Source organism: Sardina pilchardus, chromosome 20, assembly GCF_963854185.1.
Source record: "Sardina pilchardus chromosome 20, fSarPil1.1, whole genome shotgun sequence".
Taxonomy (NCBI): Eukaryota; Metazoa; Chordata; class Actinopteri; order Clupeiformes; family Clupeidae; genus Sardina; species Sardina pilchardus.
Genome location: NC_085013.1, coordinates 19,136,801 through 19,162,256, shown reverse-complemented (window position 1 = coordinate 19,162,256; position 25,456 = coordinate 19,136,801). Strand labels below are relative to the sequence as shown.

At 44.4% G+C, this 25,456-nt stretch overlaps 3 protein-coding genes across 3 annotated transcripts in view; 1 reads left to right on the top strand and 2 right to left on the bottom strand.

Annotated features, from left to right (window-relative positions):
• Positions 1 to 1,252: 1,252 nt before the first annotated feature.
• Positions 1,253 to 9,767, bottom strand: hao1 (hydroxyacid oxidase (glycolate oxidase) 1). The gene is made up of 8 exons (XM_062523517.1): positions 9,583 to 9,767; positions 7,920 to 8,071; positions 6,277 to 6,532; positions 5,044 to 5,219; positions 3,401 to 3,492; positions 2,975 to 3,133; positions 2,099 to 2,168; positions 1,253 to 1,477 (listed from the first exon to the last, which is right to left on the bottom strand). Exons 1-8 carry the CDS (start codon positions 9,717 to 9,719, stop codon positions 1,410 to 1,412), a joined length of 1,110 nt encoding a protein of 369 aa, XP_062379501.1. The 5' UTR covers positions 9,720 to 9,767; the 3' UTR covers positions 1,253 to 1,409.
• A 1,176-nt stretch (positions 9,768 to 10,943) lies between these two features.
• tmx4 (thioredoxin-related transmembrane protein 4) lies at positions 10,944 to 18,673 on the bottom strand. Its single transcript, XM_062523239.1, has 8 exons — positions 18,480 to 18,673; positions 17,919 to 18,034; positions 16,499 to 16,544; positions 16,019 to 16,147; positions 14,811 to 14,856; positions 14,277 to 14,378; positions 13,140 to 13,212; positions 10,944 to 12,960 (listed from the first exon to the last, which is right to left on the bottom strand). The coding sequence occupies exons 1-8, from the start codon at positions 18,653 to 18,655 to the stop codon at positions 12,740 to 12,742; spliced, it is 909 nt and encodes a 302-aa protein (XP_062379223.1). The 5' UTR covers positions 18,656 to 18,673; the 3' UTR covers positions 10,944 to 12,739.
• A 1,308-nt stretch (positions 18,674 to 19,981) lies between these two features.
• Positions 19,982 to 25,456, top strand: part of plcb1 (phospholipase C beta 1) — a 51,266-nt gene continuing 45,791 nt past the window's right edge. Inside the window, exons 1-2 of the mRNA XM_062523470.1 lie at positions 19,982 to 20,334; positions 22,599 to 22,676. Of these exons, the coding sequence (XP_062379454.1) occupies positions 20,236 to 20,334; positions 22,599 to 22,676 (177 nt within the window). The 5' untranslated portion in view covers positions 19,982 to 20,235. The remainder of the gene's footprint in view (positions 20,335 to 22,598; positions 22,677 to 25,456) is intronic.

The window sequence follows — 25,456 nt, the reverse complement described above, 5'->3', positions numbered from 1 at the left end:
TGCGCAAACCTGATCATTTTCACACCAATACGAAACATTAGAAAGTGACCAAAAAAGTGGTACTGTATGAGAGAGACAGCCAGATCAAGGTTGACCCTATTTCACTTGAGAAAAGGAGAGCCTCCCAGCTGGTAACCTCTGAGATGAGATGAGAAGAGAGGAGAGTGGAGGTCGTTGCGTGCTACGTGGACACGGGCTCCTTCTCAGGGTCTCCCATCCCGTTGGCCTCCCGCATCACTCATGTGGGCCCACATTTATTGGAGTCAGATGAGGATCGCTTTGAAAGCACTCTCTGGTTTTGTATTTTTGTCAATGTACAGAGCAACCAACCTTGATATAGCGGGACCTGCTGTTGGCAGATGCACTGTATTCTTGGGCTGGATTTGAGCAGACACACAGACCGCTTGCCATGATGGAAATAGCAGACCGTCTCCCAGAGAATCCCCTCTGTGTGCTGCAGCAGAGATGAGATATGTTGGGCTGCTTTTATTGCTTGTATGTGGTTTTAAATGTATGTGGCGACTCCAAGTGGGGGATTTATTTGATCACTTAGGTATAGAGATGCTTTAGTGATCAGTCGTATTGACATATTTATAGACTTTTTTTTCTCTCGATACAGTATGTCTGAACTGGCTATGCTCTTGTGCTCTGAGTAACAGCATGATCTTATTCTTATGGCACATTAACTGAGGTGAGTCTGGGACAGATTCACATATACATCCAGCATACTGTGCCAGAGTAGCTATATAAGCATATGAGTCTGGCCAACAGTGCATGTTAAGATTCACAAACATGTCCTACTGCTTAGGTCTTCTCATCAATAACAAGGATATTCAGCTGAGGAAGTGTAACAGGAATGATTACTGTAACAGCAGTGCATCATCAACAAAAGCAGGTGATCAAATCTGCGGATTTTAAGAAAATATGGTCATAATATCTAACTTGTATTTTTTTGCTTCTCGTTTCAATAGATTTAAATGTGCTTAAAAAGTGAAATATGTTCCATCAGAAAGCTGCGTCTGTGAGTTGTTCTTCTCTGTCCACACTGGACTGACACTAATGTGGCCATGTTATGCACAGCAATGCATTGTGGGATCTAGACGGAATTATTTTTAGTTGAGGTTGAAAATTGCAGACCTTGAATCTGGCCTCGAGTTTTTCTGGGTCCTTTTCCCTCGCGATGGCAGATTTGGGTAGTCACTCTTACCATGTACTGTATCTCACGACACAAATTCATCAGGTGCTCAAAAAGTTATCAGTTTGTGTTTTATTCTGTGAGTTTATTACAACTATTTGCATTGCATTTAACTTGCATTTCAGACTGATTTGCTTATAAAATGTATGTTTGGCTGCAAAACAGTAAAACAGCAAGTAATCTTTTCCAAATGTCATATTTGTAATAGCAGACATTATATTTTTGAAGTGAACTCAGATCTTCTTACTAGAGATCTATCAATTTCCTTTAGGGAACGGCATCCTAAGGAGTAAAGTAAAAGAATGAATTAGCCTCTGTAAGTGTTCATTTGATGATTGATTGCAAATATATAATATGAAACAATGTCTGAAAATCTAATACTTTTTCAAATACTTCTAACCCAGGTTTGATCAACCATAGTAGCAAAAGGTTTTCATTTGGTGTAACACACAATCCACACAGGGTAAGTGCAAGGCCTTTTGCAGTATTGTATCAATAATTTGTCATTTCACAATGTAATTCAGTTTGGTGTGTCTCCTGTACAACATGGTCAATGGTCTTCAGTGAAGAGAACTTGCATTAGCGTCATTTGAAAGTAATCCATGACTGTACAGGAAACCAGTCAAATAAATGAACAAATCATTTACTATGAAGCGTGCTATTTTCTTAACATGGAACACTTGGTCGATAAGTACTGCCTAGCTACAGTACATTTGTTAAGGTTAAACCAACAATAAATGTTGGAAAATGGGGAATACAGAAATTGCGCTGACCTTTTCGAACAGCTATGCAAACATTTTATATTAGTCGTTTCGTATTAGAGTGACATGTAAAAAAATAAATAGTCTTTGCTAACCCAACTGGTTTGTCTCCCGTGCCAGTGAGAGATGGACGAGGCCTTACCTGCTAGTGCCAACGCCAGACGGAACTCCTCACGGAGAAGCTCGAGCACATCGCCAACACCCCGCTCCCCCTTTAAACAACAAACACACTCTCACAAAAGAGCAGTCGCTTATCTTGCGGCACAGTATTGAACTGGAATTGATCTACTGCAGGCAAACTAACTCTCGACAAATACGTGTCTGTCTCACCTCATCGGCCAGACAAACTCACTCTGCTAAAGGGCCTGTTCACACCAAGAACGATAACTAGAACAATAATGGCAAAAAAGGTATAGTTCGAGCTAATATGAAAGATAAAAGATAAATAAATATATAATGAAACGACATAAAGAACAATGTTGTTGGAGATCACTTCCAGAGAAACAATTTTGAGAGCAACAAATAGCTGACAGGCAATTAGAATCTGAGGAGATCTTATTTCCCCTTGGGGATCAATAAAGTATCTATCTATCTGTCTATCTTATCGTTGTTTAGGGTGGATGGTTTTATCGTTAAAGCTAGTTATCTTTACAGTTATCGTTCCTGCTGTGAACAGCCCTCACACATGTAAGCATGAACAGCCTCTGTACATGTCGGTGTATCTCACCTCATAGTGTAGTGTAGGAATGTACGCACATCTATACAAATTCGACAGGTGCTGGATATGGGCACAAACAGTGACAAAAGAAACAATATCCGCACACACACTGTCTTGTATGCTCCCAGTTTAATGGCAGGTTATAACGTTTCGACCACTCAGGTCTTTGTCAGGTATCGTTGTAACCTGCCGTTAAACTGGGAGCATACAAGACAGTGTGTGTGCGGATATCTTTTCTTTCGTCTCAGCTCATAGGCCATGCAAACTAATGCTCTACATGCGGATGTGTGCCTGCCTCACCTCATAGGCTAGGCCCCAGAGAATGGGGCGGCCCAGAAACACAGCTTTGGCCCCCAGCGCGAGGGCTTTGAGGACGTCCGTGCCTCGCCTCACTCCCCCGTCCAGGTAAACCTCCGCTCGACCGCCTACAGCCTCCACGATCTCCGACAGCACGTCCAGCTGGAGAAGAAGGAATCAAGGGGGTCAGTCCCATAGCCTACTGTTATGGAGAACTGACCACCGAGTTAACAATAATCTCCAGTGATTCAATTTGTATAAAAAGAAAACCACTGAGGGACGGAACATTTCTTTATCTTTCCATTACCAAGACATGTGATTGTTGTTGTAGGAAGTATGATGTCTGTATATGTCTGTCTGGATGTCTCTGTCTGAATCCATACACCAGATTACAAATGTCACATTTTCAGATATGTCAAACATGCTTACTGTGGCAGATACACAGTCCAGCTGCCGGGCTCCATGATTGGACACGAGTATACCATCGACTCCGTACTTTATGGCCTCAGCTGCATCTTCGGCTGAATATTTAAAACAAACAGAATTCATTCTGCCTGTGGCCTGAAAGAGCAGCGATAGAGAAGAAGCGCTGACCTTGAAATTAACTTAAATGTTAAAACAGGACCTCACTCTGGTTGTTAAAAATACTCAGTTGTTACCCATAGCAACGGTCTTACAGACAAAATGTCAAAGCTCTTGGATAGCCCAGCATGGTCCATCTGTCAAAGTGAGCTGCTGATGCGGTGTGTCCAGCCGTGAAGAGAAATACATCTCCGCAGCTGTCACAGAACAATCCTCTGGGCTACCTGTGGATCTCGGTTTCATCCTTTCCATTCAGAAAAATCAACAGGAGGGAAGCATTTGAAAGTCAACATGGAAGCGAGTCAAAAATGCCTCCTAAATCTGATGACCGAGATTTGTTTGTACATACGCGCTTTGCTATTTATATTTATTTTGTGTGGGCGGCAAAAAGTTTACTTACAAAGTTATCTACAGCTATCCGAGACGGAGTGATGTAAGTAAATAATGCTGTGGAAATGGCAAGACATATTACTGTGGTTTTTCAGTTGAGGATATATATGGGGCCGACGCATCCAAATCCAATGTTATTCTGCCTTATAGGCTGCAATATAAATTACCACAGGGCCTGGCCATGTGTGACAGCGAACAGGAAGTCTGAACAGGCGACCAGAGGGAGATGATGAAAGGCCTTTTTCATGCTGACGGAGTGTAGGGGAAAGGGCTTAACTGATTTATACTCAAACTTATGCGCTACACATATGAGCTAAGATAATTGATAGTTCCTCCTGGAAGTTTTGGTAAAGGAGCCTTTTTTTCCCCCCTCTTTCGTTTTATAGGCCAGTCCTTGAGCTGGAATTACAGGTTGTCTCACTCGCAAACTAGTGGGCTCTCAGCAGCCTTCAAATAAGTATTCCAGAACTTCAAATGGCTTTTACACATCACTCGCTCTCTGAGATGTTTGTTATCGCTTCTGCAGATACGAACAGGAGAGTGGAGAGACGCTTCTCAGCAGGACTCACTCAATGTGCTATCATCACAGAGGTGCTGTTTACTCCAAAACCACAAGCAAATCACACCAGCGCTCGGGCTCCTTTTATCAGCTCGTCTGTCCTGGAGCACAGATAAGCTCAGGGGGTAGTAGTGGGTTTGATCACTCGCTCATCACCACCCACCCCCCACGCATACACACACACTTCCACCAATAAAAAACAAACTACCACTCACTTTTCATCTGAAGGGTGTGTGTTGCACACAGCCAATCGGAGTGAAAAGGAGGAACACTGAGGGCCAGTGTGTGTGTGTGTGTGTGTGTGTGTGTGTGTGTGTGTGTGTGTGTGTGTGTGTGTGTGTGTGTGTTTGTGTGTGTGTGTGTGTGTGTGTGTGTGTGTGTGTGTGTGTGTGTGTGTGTTTAGTGCGTGTGTGTGTGTGTGTGTGTGTGTGTGTGTGTGTGTGTGTGTGTGTAAGGGGAGACAGCAGCAGAGAGGGAGTTCCCAAAAAGCTGCGGTGAAACCCAGACACTCTGATCACTTAACCCCTGTTGGACGCCTCACCTCTCAAAACCCCCTTGACCACTACGGGCAGGCGGGTCAGACTCTTGAGCCAAGCCACGTCCTCCCATTGCAGGGTGGGATCGATGGCCTGGGCGACATACACTGCTAGGCCGCTATCCTCGCCGTAGCCATTCTTGGACGAGAAGGCTAAATCTGGGGAGTCAAAATTGGCCATCCTGTGAAGAAGAAAATATAAATAAAAAGATAAATAAACAACCAAGAGAGGTAGGCTAGTCTCTATCTGTTTTGAGAGTGAAAGGAGAGAGAGAGAGGGAGAGAGAGAGAGAGAGAGAGAGAGAGAGAGAGAGAGAGAGAGAGAGAGGTGCCTAAATGGAATGAGTCCTGTATGTGTTGTTTTTGGTCTCAGGGGTGAGCGTGAAGCCAAGGACTCCTTTCGCAAACACCATACAACGCTCGCTCGACACACTGCCGTTGTTGTTGAACCACTTTGATTTACGGGGCCAAGAAAAAGATCCCCTAAAGGTTGAGAAGTTCATCGTATGTCACCCGTTGACGGAGGAGGGGAAGAGGGTTTTTCTGTATGCATAAAAATTACAATGTGGTCGTAAAATGTTTGGATAAACTCTTTGATTTTTTTAATTGCCGTCATTCATCTGGCAAAGTGGGGAGGCAGACCGGGGGCTCAAGAGATCTGCGTGTGTCTCCCGGTGAATAGCATATTGTAGCAGGTTTTGGCTGACCCTCGAACAGTGCCTATTAATCCTGTGGAGCGACAGACAGGCTAATCTGTGCTGTGACACGATTAAAAGGTTTCCCCCAGTCTCTCTTTCCATAAATATATAAACCTCCCCTTTAAAGAGCAGCAAAGGGCTCACACAGTTGAACAACCTCGAAACGGGCTTCTTTTTTGAGGATAGACAGTTTTGTGTGTATGTGTGTGTGTGTGTGTTTCTTTTTTCAATGCACACACTTATTCCCTGCACAAAGCGCAGCTCAGTCCATTGCGACGGTGCAGACTACCTTGTAATCCTCTCATTTCACTTTTCCCTCTGCTCGTCTTGTCTTAATAGCAACTGAATGCATCATTTGTTGTGTTTATTTTGGTGAAGGCCGCAGCCGTAGAGGCCACTAAAACTCCGTGAGTTTACACATTTGCTATGAGTGTGGGGGCAAATATTCCTTCCCATCTGTTTGACCAAAATATGCATATGGCACACCGCATATTGTTTGCTGGCACACAGACAGGTCAGCGCTGGCTGCTCCGGCTCTTACCTCAAATGAGAGGGCAGCATAAATCGGTTGCGCACGTCATTGCGCCGCTTGCCAAGGTAAGGTGTGTCCACGGTGACAAAGATGCCCTTATACCCGGCCCTCTCGGCCCTCCGGACCAGCGACTGAGTCAGCGCCCTGTCCTTGTAAATGTACAGCTGCAGCCATCGCACGCTGTCTGGAGAGGCCTCCGCTACCTCCTCGATGGTGGAGGTGGCCCAGGAGCTCAGCATCATGGCCGTGCCAGCCGTGTGGCATGCTGGGAGGGATGAGAAGAGAAGAGAGAAAGAGAGAAAGAGAAAAGAGAGAGAGAGAGAGAGAGAGAGGGAATGGAAAGAAGAGAGACAGATGGATCTAAGTGATTGGAGTCCAAATGCACAGCTCTAACTGAATCTTTCTGAACATGCACAAGGCAAGCAACAGGCAAGTGTGAAGTGTGAACTTTAAGTACTCTCATATGAGCACTCCAGTTGGGATGACACAGTGGGCCACTCTGGACAAGGAGCCTTGAAGGCCCTCCGACTATTATTTAGCTCAATAGTACCACCCTGTGGTCGAACTAGTTTGACAAAAAAAAAAAAAAAAAAAAACAGTCACTGTACTCTCTATAGAGGTACATGAAGCATACTGTAGGTCTATGAAGATTTGACCAGGTACATTTTTATTATTATTATTATTATTATTATTGTTCTACCAAAAGCACAGTCCTTATTCACAACGGCTGACAACCATTTGTTAGTGTCAGTGTTTTTTCTCCCCAAACTGTCCATATGTGTATTGACATTACAGACCATTAGAGCTCGTGTTTACCCTGTAACAGTAAATGATTTGTCATGTTTGTGTTCCGTGAGGGGCTGTTTACCCACAGTTTACAATTCAGACTCCAACCGATGACCCAGATTACCGCTAGGTGAAGGAGATCCCATTTGACTGTGTCAGTACACAGCAGGTCCTCTTATTTTGTCAGAGCATAAACATTTCAGGAGTATATATACTACTCTTAGGTCAATAAATATTTAGAGGCATCTGGTAGAGTTATATCCTCAGGCATGTCCCTCTCTGTGGCGGCCCACTCTGTCTCTAACAGATCTCACTGTGTGCAGGAGATGGCAGTGGAGACCCTACTGTAGTAGTCCGCTGCACTTTAAACACATCAGGAGAGAGACACCACTTCACTTCACAGCGCTGGCACAGGCATGTGGCCGGGGGAGGGGCTCCCTGTTAGGATCTCAGAGGTCCCAAGATGCTATGAAGCCAATCAGAGAGACTATGGGCCTTGCTGATGACAGCTCACAACACAACACACACACACACACACACACACACACACACACACACACACACACACACACACACACACACACACACACACACACACACAGTATGGCTTTTGCAATTATGCTGTAATTCTGCTGTCTGTTCAGTAGTGCTTCAAACTGAATGCACATGCGTAAATGACTGAAGGAATTGGTGGTCAGTCAAACAAGTTGTACATGGCTCCTTTAAAACGCCAAACGGTCTACAGACCAAAACCAGCCGCCTCACACATCTCTGACCGTGGCGGTCTGTCCGTCATCCTCTGCATGGCGGTGGCGGCCACACACACGCACACGCACACGCACACGCACACACACACACACACACACCTCTGACCGTCGCCGTCTCTCCGTCGGGGTGGGCCATCCTCTGCATGGCGGTGGCGGCCACACACACGGGCATGCTGAGGCGCTGACCCAGCACCGTCGCCGACAAGTCCACCCTGGACACGTCCCGCAGCACCCTGGGAAAGAACCGCCACCTGGACACGGGAGAGGAGAGGACAGAGCAGACGCATCGATCAGGGACAGGAAAACTGGGAAAACTGGACATTACGGATCAGGCCGGACACCATGTACTAGGCTGGACATCATGGATCAGTCCGGACACCATGTACTAGGCTGGACATCATGGATCAGTCCGGACACCATGTATTAGGCTGGACATCATGGATCAGTCCGGACACCATGTACTAGGCTGGGTATCATGGATCAGGAGATCAGTGGTTGCTGGTGGCACACTGTGAAATCACTGTTTAAGTGTCATAAGCTGGAAATGAATATGGATTTCAGTGGAAAGCTCACTCCAGTTCGGGAAAACTGGGGAAACTGGACATCACTGGACATCACTGGACATCATTACATTATATTACATTCAGCAGACACTCTTTTTGTCCGAAGTGACTTACTGTACATATGTAAACTATATTACAAGGGATTACATTGTCATTACATTGTCCCCGGAGAAACTTGGGGTTATGTGCCTTGTTCAAGGGCACAACGGCGGAAACCGGGAATTGAACCGACATCTTTCAGACTACTACATGTTAGCCCAGGTCCTTAACCACTACACTACCACAGGCCAGACACCACGCATCAGGCCAGACAGCATGGATCAGGACATCTGTGGTTGCTGGTGGCACACTGTGAAATCACTGTTTAAGTGTCTCAAGCTGGAAATGGATATGGATTTCAGTGGAAAGCTCACACCAGTTCTCACACCAGTTCTCCTGCTCCTCTGAAGTGCTTATGAGGCAGTAGAGTTTCATTAATGCATGAATTCATGTGAAGTGCTTTTTTCTTTTATTTTAAGTTTTTTTCTGCGGTTGTTGCCATGGGATGTTTTGCAGGCGTGCTACTGTATGATGTAGGGGAGTTCTGTCTGATCACCCACACATAGCAGGGCCAACAGCGAGGAAACAAGCGACTCAATGCAGAGAAAAATCCGCTAAACACTTAGCGCTCCTGACCTCAGGCAAGAAGCACAGGGAGCTGAGCTAAAAATAGGCGGCAAACAAGTCTGAAGGGTTGCAACGGTTGGTGCATTTAAGGTGGAATCCATATCATTTTATAAATGAACATATTTTTTTCATGAAATAGTCCTGTTTTAATTTTCAACGTGTGATATGTTGTCTATGTCCCTTTTTGTAGCCAAATATGGTTTTACAAGATTTGCATATTACCATATTCTGTTTTTATTTGCATTTTACACAATTTCCAAACTTTTTCTGATTCAGGGTTTTATGATAATTTCAGGCAGATATATACTGGAAATAACTGAAATAATAAGTCTTCAAGAACACATCTTACTGTAGTATAATTGTAATTTGTCATTAGTCATTCGTCATTCCTCAAGTGACATGCCCCCATTCAAAGGACAGTGCGGACAGCAGAAGGCTTCAGACGTGACATAACAATGATTACACACCTGGGGAATGCGACTACATAAACAGTCACACACCTGGAGAATGCAACTCCATAAACAGTCACATACCTGGAGAACGCGGCTACATTGTCGTTCAGTGTTTCTTGCTCATCTGCCCCGGAGACATAGTAATCAAACACAGCCTTGGGGAGAACACGCTTCGCGTGCAGCTCAAAGTCAGCAACACACACTGGCTTGTCAGACATGTTTTCCACCAAAGCTACAGGCCCAGCAATACATGGTGCAACAACCCCAGCTATACTGATCAGTAGGGCACATATGATAAATCATTAACTACACCCCGCTCTGCTACTTTTCAGAGCTACCTTGTTAGAAGTTAACTTTCAGAAAATATTAGGAAGGTGTTTGCCTAACCAAGACAGTACTTTGGCCTCTGTTGTCGCTCCAGGGGCTTTCACTTGCTTTGTCAGAGGCCTACGCTGAACAGATAAAAGCAGAAAATAAACCAATCAATGCTTTTGTTAGAAGCTACTCTCCCTTTCATGGCTTACAATGACCCCTGACAAGCCATTCTTTCTGCAGAGCATTAACTTGACTTTTCAGCCTGTTGTGTTGTGTTGTGTTGTGTTGTGTGTCCGACCGTGTCTCTGCTGTTTGGCTATACTGCGGGCCTCTATGTCACCATTTTCTATAACATGCCTGGAATAGCCCTCGGGGTTATGAGAAGGCAGAGCCCACAGAGGAAGCTCTGTAGCCCTGATACATCCCTGTGTAGGCTGCCGGCAGCAGATATTCCTGGACGTGTTTGAATTTGGCTCTCTTCAAATCCTCCCCTGTAGCGTTTACGTAACTGTGTGGTGCTCACAATCCCACACATTACCGAGGGGTTCATGAAAGGATACCGCGTACTCAGCGAACGCACTGCATCGCCTGTGCTGCTCGATACCGACCGCAAGAAACTTTTACAAACCAAGCAGAGCCAAAAAAGCTGCTCTATACTGTACATACTGTACTATAGACTCTGGAGAGTTGGACATTTAAGACAAATGTACAACCTGGTTGAAATGTACAGTCACAGGGAAACAGATGGAAGAGATGCACAAAGGTCTTTTCAGACTGCAGTGCACCTTAGGACAGCATACAGGACTGATAAGAACATTATTCATCAGAAGTGGGGGTAAATGGGATTGGCTACATTAGCTATATTGTTGCTCATCCAGCATAATCATGGTGGGTGTTGCCAAATAGCAAAGGCTGATACCTTGGCAACCAAAGCATAGGTTGTAAGCCAACAGAAATACTTCTGTGAGATTTTTTCTTTCTACTTTATGCAAAGGCCTAAACCAACTGCAGAGAGTCTGTTCCTTAGTAAAGTACAAGGGAAGCTGAACATTTACTTTTTGGTTTAAGCCCTGCTGGTTGTTTGTGAAAAAAAAGAAAAAAGAAGAAAAGAAGAAGACCCATCTAAGTTGACTTTCAGGCATCTTTCATTCGTATCTCTTAACATTTACATTGTTCTTCTTACACATATTGATGTCAGAAATCAGAATTTTCAAATTCCATTTACAAACCAGGTAATACCAGCTTAGCATAACACACAAAGTGAAATAATTGGATTGTTTAAGAAAAGTCAAAGCAATTTTTTATCTGAAATCTAAAATTCAAGACACACAGTTTACACACTTTACACAAAGACAAAGATTTCAATCTGAAAATAGAGCAGTCACAAAAACAACAATGGCACAATCAGACTTCTTGATGAAAAACAAGAAAAATAGAAACAAGTAGATTACTCTGGTAAAACATTTATCCTAACTAAACAAGAGCAATGATGGGTCTGATATTTAGTTTTACTTTTTGAATATACAGTCGGCTGTATGTATTTTTGGCCCCATAAAAGTGTCTAAGACAGGTAAGACAGGTAAGCTCCCAAAAACTGGGATCGGAGTTGTGTTCGCCGGACTAATGTTATTAGCAGTCGGCAGAATAGATTCAAATAAAATATTGTTTTCCAACAATTAGGTAATTACTTCATACAAAATCGACATCTTTGTAAACACTGCAGATTCCCACACATGTGTTCAATACAATGTATGACTTTGCAACAGTCTATTTGCCTTATAAAACAGAAAGTTAAAAAATTACTTCAAAATGTTCATTCATCACAAAAAGCACCCAAATCTTCAAATCTAAGAATGTGCATATAATCATTTTCATTAAAATCAGATATATAAATAAAACTATTGGTAATTTCAATGGCTTCTTTCAGGGGAAAAAAGTTCATTTCCATTACCTGATATCTACTTATTTAACTGTTTCAAGGCAGTGGACATGTAGCAAGGACACACTTGTAACCCTTGCATGCAAGAGCATGTTTTCGGCTCATTTTCTCTAAAAAAAACACACACAAGCATCCATGCCTTCGGGCTCTGTGTGTGCACTGTGCACCAATGGTGACTGCATACTTGTGGACTGCATACTTGTGGACTTACAGAAGTGGAGCTGTTCAGGCTCAGGTAAGTCCTGTTGCGTGCTCCCCACCCATCCCTTAAGTGATCATTAAGAACATACCAGAGGTGGACCCCCACTCTCCTGAGAGTACAACCAAAAATAACATACTGTAAAGTACATCCAGATCAAATCAAACATCACGGCTGACAGAAACAGCTACTGTAGATCAGAGCGATGATTGTCTCCTGGAGGGACTGCTATAAATCACCTGTGCATATCTACTTATTGTTTTCTCAAAGTCACTGGACATCAATAATCTATTTGCTGCCATCGGTATTGAACATGTTGAGTGTTTTCTCCCAAATTCTTTTGGTTTAGATATGAAAATGTGTTAACAGAAAGTACTTTTGATCCTAAAAGACGGTGAACATGGTTATATGGTGGTGAACTGGAGTTATTTGGATGTAGTTGTTTTTTTGTTTTTTTTTGTATATCTTTTGTTATACTGCATGTCATTGTTTTGGCATGTGACGGAAAATAACAGCGATTCTTTAGAACACATTCGAAACACTCCAAGAGGCCTGTCAGCAAAGATTTGGCATTGACCTCCAGGGAGAGGACTACACTTCTCTGTTCATGCAAAGAGCCCACCTGGAAGAACACGGTGCGCACGTATAGGTCATGACCTCAAGTGGCTGGTGTGGAATGGAGGCTGGACGTTTTAAAAACAGGAAACAGGAAACACTGTGGGTCGGATATAAAAAGGCGGTGAGCGGAGCGGAGTGTGGTTCGGGGGGGGCGGGGGCGGGGGGCGTTAGGTGCCCTCTGGGGAGTTTTGGGACTCGTGGGGCTTCCTCTTCCTCAGGTCTGTGGGGGAGTCGCTGTGGGGGGCGGTTGCCGTGGCGATGTCTGCCGTTTCCGCGACAGGGGTGGCGTCGTCCTCGGTGGAGTCGTCGCCGGAGACGTGCTCGTTGTCGGCATCCCACGCTCTCCTCTCCTCCATCTCTTCCTCGGAGCCTTCATCCCTCGCTCCAGCTGTCAATCAAACCGCGGGAGAGTGGGCGGAGGGCAGAGAACAGCAGCACAAGTTCAGCTTTTGCACAGAACAGTCGTTTCAATTGTACCTTTCTACCATAATGGCTCTTTGGAGGACCACAGAGCCTGAGGCTGTCTAAAACATGCTCTTGATTCTTTATTGCGCGCCATCACATTACCTTGTGTGCCAGGCTTCAGCTCATAGTGCTTCGGTCTGGATGGCCAAAAGAAGTCTGCGATCAGAACCAGCATCTACAACAATGCAGAGAGGAAAAAATGGCTCAGCACTGCACAGAGACTGTAATTTTCCAGAACAAATGGGTTAAGAAAAGAAAACCACCCCCATCATCCACCGTCTACGCTGGAACACCCTGCAGATTTACATCATCCCATGTTGTATAATATATAGAATTGTATAACACAGCGGAACAGGAAGGGCCCTTTCACACATGCCAAGCCTCGCTATGTCTTGACTAGAAATGTACATCTGCAAAAAGAGGAGTATGTGATTGAAATAAAAACACAATGCGGATTTATACAGTCTTCTTTCAGAAATAATGGTGCCTGCGTGTGTTCAAGTAGGTTATTGTCATGTAGTCATAAAAAGGAATTATAAGTAATGAAATTCTTATGCTGAAGAGCCAGCTCAACTTTGAAGAATAAATTAAAAGTTGTAATTAAAAAGGTATATCATGTGTGTGTCTGTATGTGTGTGTGTGTGTGTGGGGGGGGGGGGGAGTAATGGGGTGTGTAGGAGGGGATGGTGAAATGGAGGATGGTAAAAGTGTGTGTGTGTGTGTGTGTGTATGTGTGGGGGGGGTGTTGGGGTGTGTGTGTGGGGGCAGAGTAATAGCGTGTGTGGGTATGGTGTGTGTGTTTGGGAGGTATGGTATAATTATGTGTGAGTGTGTGAGTGTGTGTGTGAGGGGGGTTATGGTGTAATGGTGTTTGTGAGTGAGGGGAGGACAGGGATGTACGTAGGGGGTGGGGTTGGCAAGTAGCAAGAGAAGGAGAGAGAGAACAATATAAATAGGAAATAAATAAATGTCTGTGTATGTGTGTGTGTGTGTGTGTGTGTGTGTGTGTGTGTGTGTGTAAGCTTGTATAGGGGGGTTTACAGAGTGAGTACACCTGTTCTTTCCTCCCTACATCAAACTGCTTTTGTCAAGGATCCTTTGAGATTTTCTCCAAAATTGAAACTGGGTTTTCCTGTGATGACTAACTGAACCCCCCGGCGGCTCCCTGTTCCCCCGGCCGAGAGCGGCACGCCTGTGAACACACACAGCGCCAGAAATGCCAGTAGCACACACACTCACCAGGCCCAGCAGCAGCCCGGTGAACAAGGTCACCAGTGCAAATATGATGTAGGAGCCCCACACCGGAATGCCGAGGCTGTCAGTCAGGTAGTTGTGAATTTGCTGAGGAGAATACAAAACAGACAGAGTCAGAGTCGGAGTCGGTGGCATGGACCGAGTCCATCACCCAAGGACAGCTAGATGAAATGAAATAAACACCTCATTATGTAAAGTGCTTTAAGTACAGGCCATTTACAGCATAAGCGGGGGGACCTTTGGGTGAATTATATACACTAACAATGCACTTTGAGCTGCCTAACCTGTAATGGAGAACATTTGTTATGTAACGGGACGGTAAAGGGATGCAAAATGAACAAAATGTCAAACAAATGACTCATAAGTAAGTAAGTAAGGAAGTAAGCAACTTTTATCTATAGTGCAATCCAAAGCGCTTTGAGTGTGGAGGAATTCTATTCAGGCTACAGAGATGGCACCTCAGAATGCTGGAATTCTATTCAGGCTGAAGAGAGGGCACCTCAGAATGCTGGAACTCACCCTGATCCAGACGGAGAGGCGGAAGAGGGCGGCCATGCCAGACATGCTGTGGAGGACAACACAACACAGCGCAGGGTCAGAGAGATGACCCAGGTCTGCGCTTACGTTTGTATTTAGGCATTTCGCTGACGCCTTTATCCACAGCGACTTACAAAACGGGACAAAATCAATGTGAAGTGTGATAAGGACATGTGAATACATCAATAAGTACTACTTGCATAGAGTCAACTGACAGTGTTAGGAGTCAAGTGATAATGCTAGATTCAGCGTGTCCAGTGGTTGGTAGCGCTAGGAGCACAGCTGCTCTCTGAAGAGCTGGGTCTGCAGGATGTTTTTGAAGGTAGAGAGGGACGCCCCTGCTCTGAACTGGTAGCGTGTTCCACTAACAGCGAACAACAGAAGAGAACCGTTTGGTTCTGTGAGTGCCGTCTGAGAGAACATACCGTACTCACAAGAGCATTACTCATTCTTAAAGAATCTCAACGCAATATCAGGAGCTTTAGTAAAAAGGTGACTAATAGCTCAGTAGAGCACCCTGTGTAGAAGGTGTTTGAGAAGATGACAATAGAATAAGAGAACACCATCTAAGATAGAGAACGCTACCAGAACTTTCAGGAGCTGTGGCGAAATGGTGACTAATCAAATGCAGTTTAAACAGTGGCACACCCTATATAGAGGGAGCATGAGTGAGACGATGAATAAGCGAACTGCAGAGGGCATGCTATTGTTTCAGTATCATGCGGCCCTCATCTTCCAATTAGACTGCAGTGCGCTCAAAAATGTATCAGAGAGGTCTTCCTTCCGTCTCAACTTCAAACTAACCGCAACCTACGTGGTCACGTCTTAGACTGGTTTGCCATCTACGTCTGATTTAATAGCTTCATGTAAAACTTTACTCTTTAAAATGCCACTTACTCTTTAAGATGCCAGTCGTCCTCTTAGAATTATATGGTTCTATCTGACATTTTTGTCAAAATTGAATTACTGACATATTCTCATTCTGTGACACCTTAAGAAGGTGAGGTGAGGTGAGGTGGAACTCTGAAGCTCAATATCTCAGAACTAACTCAGAATGCAGTTAGAACCCTAAAATTCTAAGGAGGCTCCTCTATCCTGCGGCTTCATGTCAATGGTCCTAAATCACCCACTAGGAGAGTGTACAGTATACAGCACGAAGACGAGTTTGAAAAGAGTTGAGGTAGCTTTACAGGAAAGAGGATGGTGACTTCCATCCTGGCAAGGGCTCCACTGACTCCCACTTCTTCTGAGAGATGTACGCTTGGAAGTCGTCAACAGACCGGGAGGACATATACCTCCGGAAGTTTCCGTCCTTGGCACTGCAGTGTGAAGAAGGAGACGAAATTACGCAACACCCCCCATTACAACATTATCTCATTATTCTATTGCAGAGATAACTCTCCTCTCACACACTCACTCACTCTCCCTCACTCTCTCTCTCTCTCTCTCTCTCTCTCTCTCTCTCTCTCTCTCACACACACACACACACACACACACACACACTTTAGTTGTGGTGTAAAATAAGTGATGTGCAATTGGCCACAACCCACTTCACCAAGAGAATAGTGTGAAAGTATACACAGTGTATGTGTGTGTGTGTGTGTGTGTGTGTGTGTGGAGTGACATGACTGATGCTGAGCACATTAATTATCAGTCATCTGAGGACTTACTGGAATATAGTTGGCAGGGTTGTCACGAGGAACCGCCCACTCAAACCTGAGCAGCAGACAGTAAAAAAGACAGAGAGGAGAGAGAGAGAGAGAGAGAGTGAGAGAGAGAGTGAGTGAGTGAGAGGGAGAGGGAGAGAGAGAGAGAGAGATGGAAAAGTAAGAAAAGCACAAAAAAAAGGCCTGTGAACACCCAGCGGTGCGCTCCACAGAGCGTGGCAGCTAGCGCTGGCCTGCCGTGCTCATTGGGCTCTTAGAGGCGTGGGTGTAGTGGGTTAGCGGCGATGCTAAAGTGTCTCTGAGAGGGGGCCGGGGACGCCGCTGGAGTGGGAGTGGGGGGGGGGGCAGTACTCAGCCAAGCGGCGCACACACCACCTCTCCGTCTACAGCGGCTATGAGCCGAGGAGAGGAGAGGCCCTGTTCAAGCACCACTGCAGGTGGAATAGGGGAGACTATTTGTGGACACACGGCAGAGACCGACGTGGTGAAATTTCACCTTGTCCTGCTTAGCGTCGCTCAATTTTTCATGGGCTACTAGTACTCACTGCTGTGGAAAGGTTGCCGGTGGGGGTTTCAGTCCTTGCAGATGTTTTTGAATGCCAGCCCAAAACTCATTGCAACTCAAATGACAAAAATGGTTCAGGTTCCCTAGTGCGCTAGACCACATTGGAAAGGATACATGCCAAAAAAGCCATTCTTTTGATAATAGTGTCACAAAAATGCTTTACCTGGCTTGTGAGCTTCTGTAAGTCAATGTTTAATTTATTTGCTTTTGATCAACTATGTTCACTGTTTTGTACAGTAAAATGCTACATTAGAATTGGCTTTGAAGTAACACAGACTATGTGCCTGAGGCATCACATTCCATACAGAAAGCCCAGAGTAGGGATTCTTGCCATTATCCTTGCTTGTTACCTATGAATTCAGTTAAAGAACTGACTTATATAGACCAAGTGATGAAAGAAAGGTCAGATCTACCGCAAATGAGCACTCTCTGGTTTATCTACAAAATGTTAGATTTTCTGCAACTGGCTCCATATTTGCACACTGAGCGGCCATATACTGCCTGTTTTTATACTTTGACATGACCAAATACTTGACAGGGTTGGGCATAGGGCAACAAGAAGGCTAAACAATTAAAACCAAACTTAAAATTGTATTTAAACAAAACATTTCCACTAACCACTGCTTACATGTTTGTACTCTCATACACAGAACTGACGAATGCAACGGTGAAACAAGACGGATGTAGCCTATAGCTGCTTCCCAGATTACTGTTTCAGTTCTGCATGGTGGATTAGTGTCTGGCCTGCTGTGGAAACATTACCCGGCCTCATTCCAAATTAGAAGTAGCCTAGGCTATATATAGACAGACGGTTAACAGTGATAAGACAGTGGTGCATAAAGTTATAACGACGCCTACCTGGCTGTCGTGTAACGTCCACCTTCCCAACAGATATGTCCAGGGCCTTGCTTTGTTTCGAAAACCCTTCCCAGTCATTTTGAAGATGTTGGCAAGCTGGACACCATGGGGCATAGCTGAGAGAGAAGGGAAAGCATGGGGTTAGTACACGTCACGTCAACAGCGAACCGACTGAGATCATCGGGGCCAGATGTCAGTGACAGATGTTGGCATTATTATGAGACTGATCATCGATGTTGCTTCCTAGGAAAGGATACACGTACAATCACATTAGTCCATAAATGTATGGCCAACACTAAAAAGGCACCATACGTGGTTAAATGAAAGGCATCGGTTAGTTAAAATAGTAAGGCTACAATGTTTCCATTAATGATACAGTAGTTCACTAGCATTTCCAACATTTCCGGGTTTGCACAGTTGCGCGGTTTAATTCGACATGGCGCATAACATTATTACATGCGTATTGATGTATTTTACCCAATAGCTTTTGTGTGCATAGAAAATAATTCATTTATACTGCCAAACCAGCTATTTCATATCAGTGAAACTGTCTCTACTCACAATTTCAACATCCACTCTCCTTCTAAAATGACAGTCCAGTTTGCGTCTGCAACGGTCAACACGCTGTTTTCTGACGAGGCGATTGGTGAAATGATCAGTAAGGCAAATAACAAGGAATAAATCATTAGTATGCTTCTATCATATTTCAACTTCCAACAGCGTTTGTATCCCGCCATATTGCTAATGCACACGGAGGCCAACAACCAGGAAATGATATTGGCCTCTTTTTTAAGGTGGACCGAGAGATTTCTGGAGTCCTCCCTCCAACCAGCTGAATGATGGCGCGCCACTGCAGCAAACGCTTATTCAGTAGCCTTGTCTATTCAAAGAGAATGAGCCATGCTGTCTGTTGTTTTGACTCTCTTGTGATGGATCTCTCGTGTAACAACGTTTTACGTCATTGTAAACATTTTACCTCAAATGTTGCTTATGGAGGAGCGACACGTGTAGGCGCTAAACTTCTGCCCATGCTTGTTAAAAAGAATCAAACAGCATAAACTGCGTCAGTTTATAAAACTGTTTCCTTATGAGATACAAAGGGCAACCTTGTTCCAGCAACTGCCAATGATAAAAAAAATAAATAAATAAATACATAAATAAATAAATAACATACAAAATAAATAAAATACATATTTCATTGTGTCCAAATGAATTGTCCTGTCCTGACTGTTGGGCATATTCTAAATCCTAAAATGAGATGACCAAGCTTGTTGTGTAGGTCTACTTAGCAAGGTTGAATTATTTCTGGTTGACACAAGGAAACCAGTATACTGTATGTGAAATCATAGATACCACTGACAAGGCAGATATTGCCTTGAAAGAACCAGTAGGCCAGTAACTACATATGGGGTTCAAGTCATTAGGCCTACTTTAGGTGGTCTGTTTTGAGCTGTACACTGGTATGCTCACATGCTTTTTTTTCCTTCTGCAATGGACCAGCATAACTGATAGTGTCCAGAACACTCCCATCAACACCTCATCCATCATCAGCCCTTCTTTCTCTGGACTGATGAGGCCTTTCAGTGGGACGCAACCAACCAAAACTCTAAAGCTGAAAAAAACCTGAAAATGCCAAGGTTATGACAAACATATTTGAAATGTGAAGAATCTTCATGTTTTTTTCCCCCCTTGCACTTCAAAGGCTACAGGTGGCAAGGATGAAAACATCCTTTCTAATAGTGCACTGCTTCATTGACACCACAGTGATACCTCTTCATACCTTGCAAACGCTATGAGTTTATTGTTTAGGTATGATGGTGTCCGTATACATAAAAAAAACCTTTAAAACAATTAGGTCGTCCTTCTAATCAGAGACTCCTCACTTTCACTTACAGGTCTGCTGGCCTCTAATAACTCCCCTGCTGTACACTTCGGGCTCTCCATCCCCACGGCACTAGTAAGCGCACTAGGAGGCGCTGATTCTCAGTGAGCGAATCGCTCATGCGTTGAGTGCTGCAAATGAGTCAATGCGCGGAGGATCCTCTCACCGGTTGCAGCTCTGCTGACTGACACTTCACTGTTTACGGCGCGTTTTCTCCTGGCTCCCCGCGCATCTCCTGGAATCCCAAAGAAGGCTCGGACATGAAAAATAGTGAATGAAATGCCACGCAATACATCCAAAATGAATCCATTTATGGCTTCTCGTAAAGATACCAAATTGATTTAAACCACGAGAGCGCACTTGAAGCCTGTGATTTGGGCAGTAGGAGAGCGGAATCAGTATTTGAAGGTCCTGGAGCAGCCTCAATGTGCTTAAATGGCAGGAGCGCAGCCAGGGGTGCACGCTCTGCAGCTCAAACGGATCTCCGTTCCAGAGAATCTGAAGAAAGGCAGTAGGTTTATGAAATGGGATGATGTAAGTATGCATCACCGACAGGTTTGTTGTGTTTTTGAATCGTTATGGCTTTTTTGCTATTTCGCTGTTTGCTATTCAGATAACTCCGCTATGTCTAGTCTGGTACCTTGAAGATGAAATGTCACAATTGGTAGGTTACCGCAATCCCAATGATAATAGCCCATTGCTTCAACTTGCCTGTCACTTCAGATAAGATACCGTCCAAACATCTATTGAGTCAAGGTGGTTCACAGCTATCGCCAACAGCTTAGACGACAACCACATCACACGAGGCTAGATTGTTTCTCAGGGTTCATTCTCATTTGTGCAAAATCTTACACTGAAGTAGCAGCATATCTCTTGAGTGATTTCATCTGGCTTCGCCAACATCCATATGCGAGGACGGATGTGTTGTAGTGAAGTCTGCCATTGCCTTTAAGTCACAGCTGAAGAAAAGACACACCACTGCTCATTCAGTGTATCCATCAAATGTATAGTAGTAAATGTAAATAGTAAATGTATCAATTCCGACTGAAGTTCACTTCACTGTCGTCGTTTGGGCATCGCTTGACAGCAGATTCTGCTGAATAAACCCTAGCCTAGGCTCATGCCAGGACACTCTGTGAAATTGAACGGTAGACACTAGTAAATGCCATTACAAAGGATCGATTGGTCATTTTAGCTGTCGAGATGGCAGATCTTTACGAAAAGGTGAGGTGAAAAGGTAAAACGGTGGCAACTGTACGGACATAACTATAATTCAGTAGTCTACTGCAATAGGCCTACTGATTATATTATACATCTGAGATAGTTCAGAGACTTGTGGTTGGTCTGGGTGTCACCTGTTGGTTTTTTAGTTTTTCCTCAACAAGTGGCATATCCAATTGCAAACAAGGTCATCCTCTCTCTTATCTCAAAAAAGAAAAAAAAAGCCCAGGCAGGATTGACGGCTCTCTATGTTTTGATAGGTTTGGGTAACTACTATTTTTATAATGTTACTCAAACTGGCCAGGTGTTCTATTTTTGTAAATGGGCAACATCCAAATTAGACATATGTCGCCACTGTTTTCTATTTTATTAGCCTATTGTGTGGATTATAGGACTGCATTCTATTGAATAAGGTAGGTTTATTATGCTTATATATAACAGACTGTGTGTGGTTTTAGATGAGGAATACATTAAAGATTGCATTAAAAATATCACTCTAAAAAGAAATATTAACAGCTGTAAACTTAAAAAAAAATCAAAACCATTGATGAAAAAATGCTATTCTGTTGCTATGGCAGCGAGCATGCTTCAAATCTTTATTTCTTCTTCTTCTTGTTCTTCGTCTTTGAGACCCGATCCCTGTCTTGCAGCAGCTAAAATGCTTTCCATCACCCAACTTAAATAGGCTAAATGTATGACTCAGACTGGTGCTAAGTAAGATCTGAATCAAACACAATGAGTTAGCCCACCAGTTCCCTCAGAAGGCTTTGTGCCGCCGGGCTGTGAGAATATTTTAGGACTTGAGTAGAAAATCGTCCCCTTTCTTCTTCGGGGACGACGTCTTGCCCACCCCCCTCACCATTAAAGTGTCCAGGCAAAGTGGGCAGCCCATGACAGGACTAAACTAAGATATAGAGGTGGGGTGATAGGGTGGGGGTGTCACTCAATTCACCAGGATGTGGATAGGGAGCCCTTCACTGTGGGGAGATGCAAATGGTGCCTCTGAGCTGGGGTGAATCATTTTAATGTAGAGCACTTACGCAATGGCTGAGTCAAACTTCACAATTTGATCTGGTAGAGGGCTCAGTGTCTCTCGAGACGACTGGGAAAAAAGAACATGTTTTTTTTTTAAGAAGATTGCTTCAGCCCTGTGAGAGTTGGGTGGAGCAAGCCAACTCTTCTTGACTCCAACAAGAAAGTTTAAAGAGATGAATAACCGAGGAATAAAGAGGTGTGTGTGGGGAGGACACAGTGTGATGCGGATAATGTCTATGTAACGTCTTTCCTCTTGATGCGGATAATGTCTATGTAACGTCTTTCCTCTTGATGCAGATAATGTCTATGTAACGTCTATCTCTTGATGCGGATAATGTCTATGTAACGTCTTTCCCTTGATGCGGATAAAGTCTATGTAACGTCTTCCTCTTGATGCGGATAATGTCTATGTAACGTCTTTCCCTTGATGCAGATAATGTCTGTGTAACGTCTTTCCCTTGATGTGGATAATGTCTATGTAACATCTTTCCCTTGATGCGGATAATGTCTATGTAATGTCTATCTCTTGATGTCTCTTGAAGGATTCATCAACGGTTACCTCGGTGACGTTACGTGTGGACCCTCAGGGCTTCTTTCTGTACTGGACCGACCAGAACAAGGTAGGACATTCACTCTCTCTCACACACACACACACACACACTGAAGCACACACACACACACACACACACACACACACTGAAGCACACACACACACACGCACACACACGCACAAGCACGCACAAGCACGCACACACACCGAAGCACACACACACACACACACACACACACCAAAGCACACACGCACACACACACACACACACACACATACACACACACACACACACACACACGTTTCATACAGCGGAAATCTTCTACTCGGGTCAGGAGCACTGACTTAATGGAAGGTATCATAACAGTAATAGCATTGTGGTTCATTTTATGCCAGACTGTGTGCCCTGCTCAATCCAAAATTGGCTACATAAAGATGGTCTATGTAGAGATTGTCCACTGACGCTTTAAAAGATTAGTCTGTCTGGGAGTTGTCTGGATGATGTTCAAGATGCTCTCTGCAGAATTAGTTTGTACTGTAGGTGTTTGTGTAATCCGGACGTGTGTGTCTGTTGAGGTACGATGAGGTGTGGAGTGCATGTTGGGAAGGAATGTTGTGACCGTGCATCCATAACCACCTCAAGTTCTTTGAGTAACAGATTACATCACACCCGGTAGACTGCCGCTCACTAGAAAATGAGATCAGTTTTGAGAGCTACTTCACAGCTTGCCAACACTGTTGGATAGTCTTCAGTTATTGGAATGTGTTGAATCAAGTGTCCTGAAAAGACCTACAGAAAACCAATCCTGCTCAGAGATTTCAGTGGCAGCTCAGGGACTCGTTGGGTTGCCCCATGTCAACATTTTTGGCAACTGACTCCCCTACTTGGTTTGATTGTAATTCTTTCAAATTTGTTGTGCAATGGCACAAATTAAATGAATGTAAAAACCAAGCAGTTTATGTTGATGGGATGTCGGCTTGCTCTGTACATGAAATCCATATACACAGAACTTATATAAGGTGCTCTATGCGATTTTACACAGTTTCTAAGCTGAAACATTTTTTGTTACATACAGCAAACATCTCCTCATCATCCACTAGCTGCTTGTCCCCTGAATACACTGTAAACAAACGCGATCTCTGTAGACAGCCCAGGCTCCAAAAACAGCAACAGAAATATCCTGGTGCAGCCTGGACCATGAATCATTGCAACCTTTTCCTGCCATTTACCAACGAGATGCACATCCAGTGGTAGGGGTGAGCTAGCTAGTTTTGTTTGAACATCAACAGAGGTGACGTTACCCAACATCGTTTGGACACCTTTAATCTTACATTACAGTAAGATAAATAAAAAATAAATTTGATATTGTTTTTAGTATAAAGATACTTACCTAGTGCTCATAAGATCATCTTGACTTAATTTAATAAGAGTTAGACTTATTTATAGGTGTCCTATCAAGACAAATTTGCTTGTCCTCATGATGAGACATCTTATAATATGTCAAACACTTATGAAATTACTGTAGTTCAAATGATTTTACGAGAAACTGCTGAGTAAGTCCCTTTATACTAAAAAATAATGTTAGATTTTATGATTTTAAGATTACTAACAATTGGTTAGATAAGACGTTCTTACAGTGTAGTCATTGTAATCTCAATTTCATGAGTTTAGTACAAAGATTGAGTCACTCACTTACTGATTGAAATGCCATACAACATTTAAAATGTAGTTGGTTATTTTGTTTTCTCATCAAAACACCCTCTACCCACACCATGCACTTCCTGGAGAGCCCTCCCTACACTGTGGGAACCACTGGTGTAAACCATGTTCTGTTAAATGACTGCTGCCACTATGTGCATCAGAGATGCCTGGCCTTGGTGGGAGGCCAAGAGAGAGGCTGACTGCAGGGTGGGCACAGTGCTCCGTCTTTGTCCCTGCGCGTCCTCCTGTGTGGTGATGACAGTTGGACCCCGGCACAGCGCAGGTTAAACGTGCGGCCGATGTGTCAAAATGAAGAGTTATGAATACAATGGCTTTGACCCGGCCGCCTGCCGGCCTCGCACACCACCCCCCCCCCCCCCCACACACACACACACATTTACACACACACACACACACACACACACACAGCAGCAGCCGTGCGGAGCGCTGGCACGATAGCCTCTGATTGATCACTGTGGCAGGGTGGGCCCTGTGGCGCGTGCCCTCGGCCCCAGCAGTGGGAGCAGATGTGCAGATCATCCTGACCACGTCTCCCACACACACACACACACACACACACACACACACCTCAGCCCCAGCAGTGGGAGCAGATGTGCAGATCATCCTGACCACGTCTCCCACACACACACACACACACACACACACACACACACACACACACACACACACACACACACCTCGGCCCCAGCAGTGGGAGCAGATGTGCATATCATCCTGACCACGTCTCCCCAGCCGCGCCTCCCAGCGCCCGTCCGCCTACTGACACTGACAGTGGAACTCCTGCCATCCACGGGCTGGGACTTGTGAAGTGTGTGTATACGGCACTGACTGTGTGTGTGTTTGTGTGTGTGTGTGTGTGTGTTTATGTGTGTGTGTTTGTGTGTGTGTGTGTGTGTGTGTGTGTGTTTTTATTTAGGTGTGTGTGTGTGTGTGTGTGTGTGTGTGTGTGTGTGTGTGTGTGTGTGTGTGTGTGTGACGGAGGCAGTGTTTGAGCTAATGCCAGACGCACCAGAGGGACACCCCTCAGATAGAGGAACTCTGCCGTGACTGGCTGAGGAGGCAGGAGTAGCAGTTGCCGTGGCACTACAGTATATTCAACATTACACTGACATCATCAAGTTTCATTC

Bases quoted from the DNA above. Each gene is read 5' to 3' on its own strand.
- hao1 (XM_062523517.1), bottom strand. From the start codon at position 9,719: ATGTCTGACAAGCCAGTGTGTGTTGCTGACTTTGAGCTGCACGCGAAG. The intron at 8,072-9,582 runs GTATGTGACTGT...TCCCGTGTCCAG, and splicing joins AATGTAGCCGCGTTCTCCAG to GTGGCGGTTCTTTCCCAGGG. The intron at 3,493-5,043 runs GTGAGGCGTCCA...TTAAATATTCAG, and splicing joins GGTCAAGGGGGTTTTGAGAG to CCGAAGATGCAGCTGAGGCC.
- tmx4 (XM_062523239.1), bottom strand. From the start codon at position 18,655: ATGGCGGGATACAAACGCTGTTGGAAGTTGAAATATGATAGAAGCATA. The intron at 18,035-18,479 runs GTGAGTAGAGAC...CTTCTCTCTCAG, and splicing joins GGAGAGTGGATGTTGAAATT to CTATGCCCCATGGTGTCCAG. The intron at 13,213-14,276 runs GTGAGTGTGTGT...GCATTGTTGTAG, and splicing joins CCGGGCTGCTGCTGGGCCTG to ATGCTGGTTCTGATCGCAGA.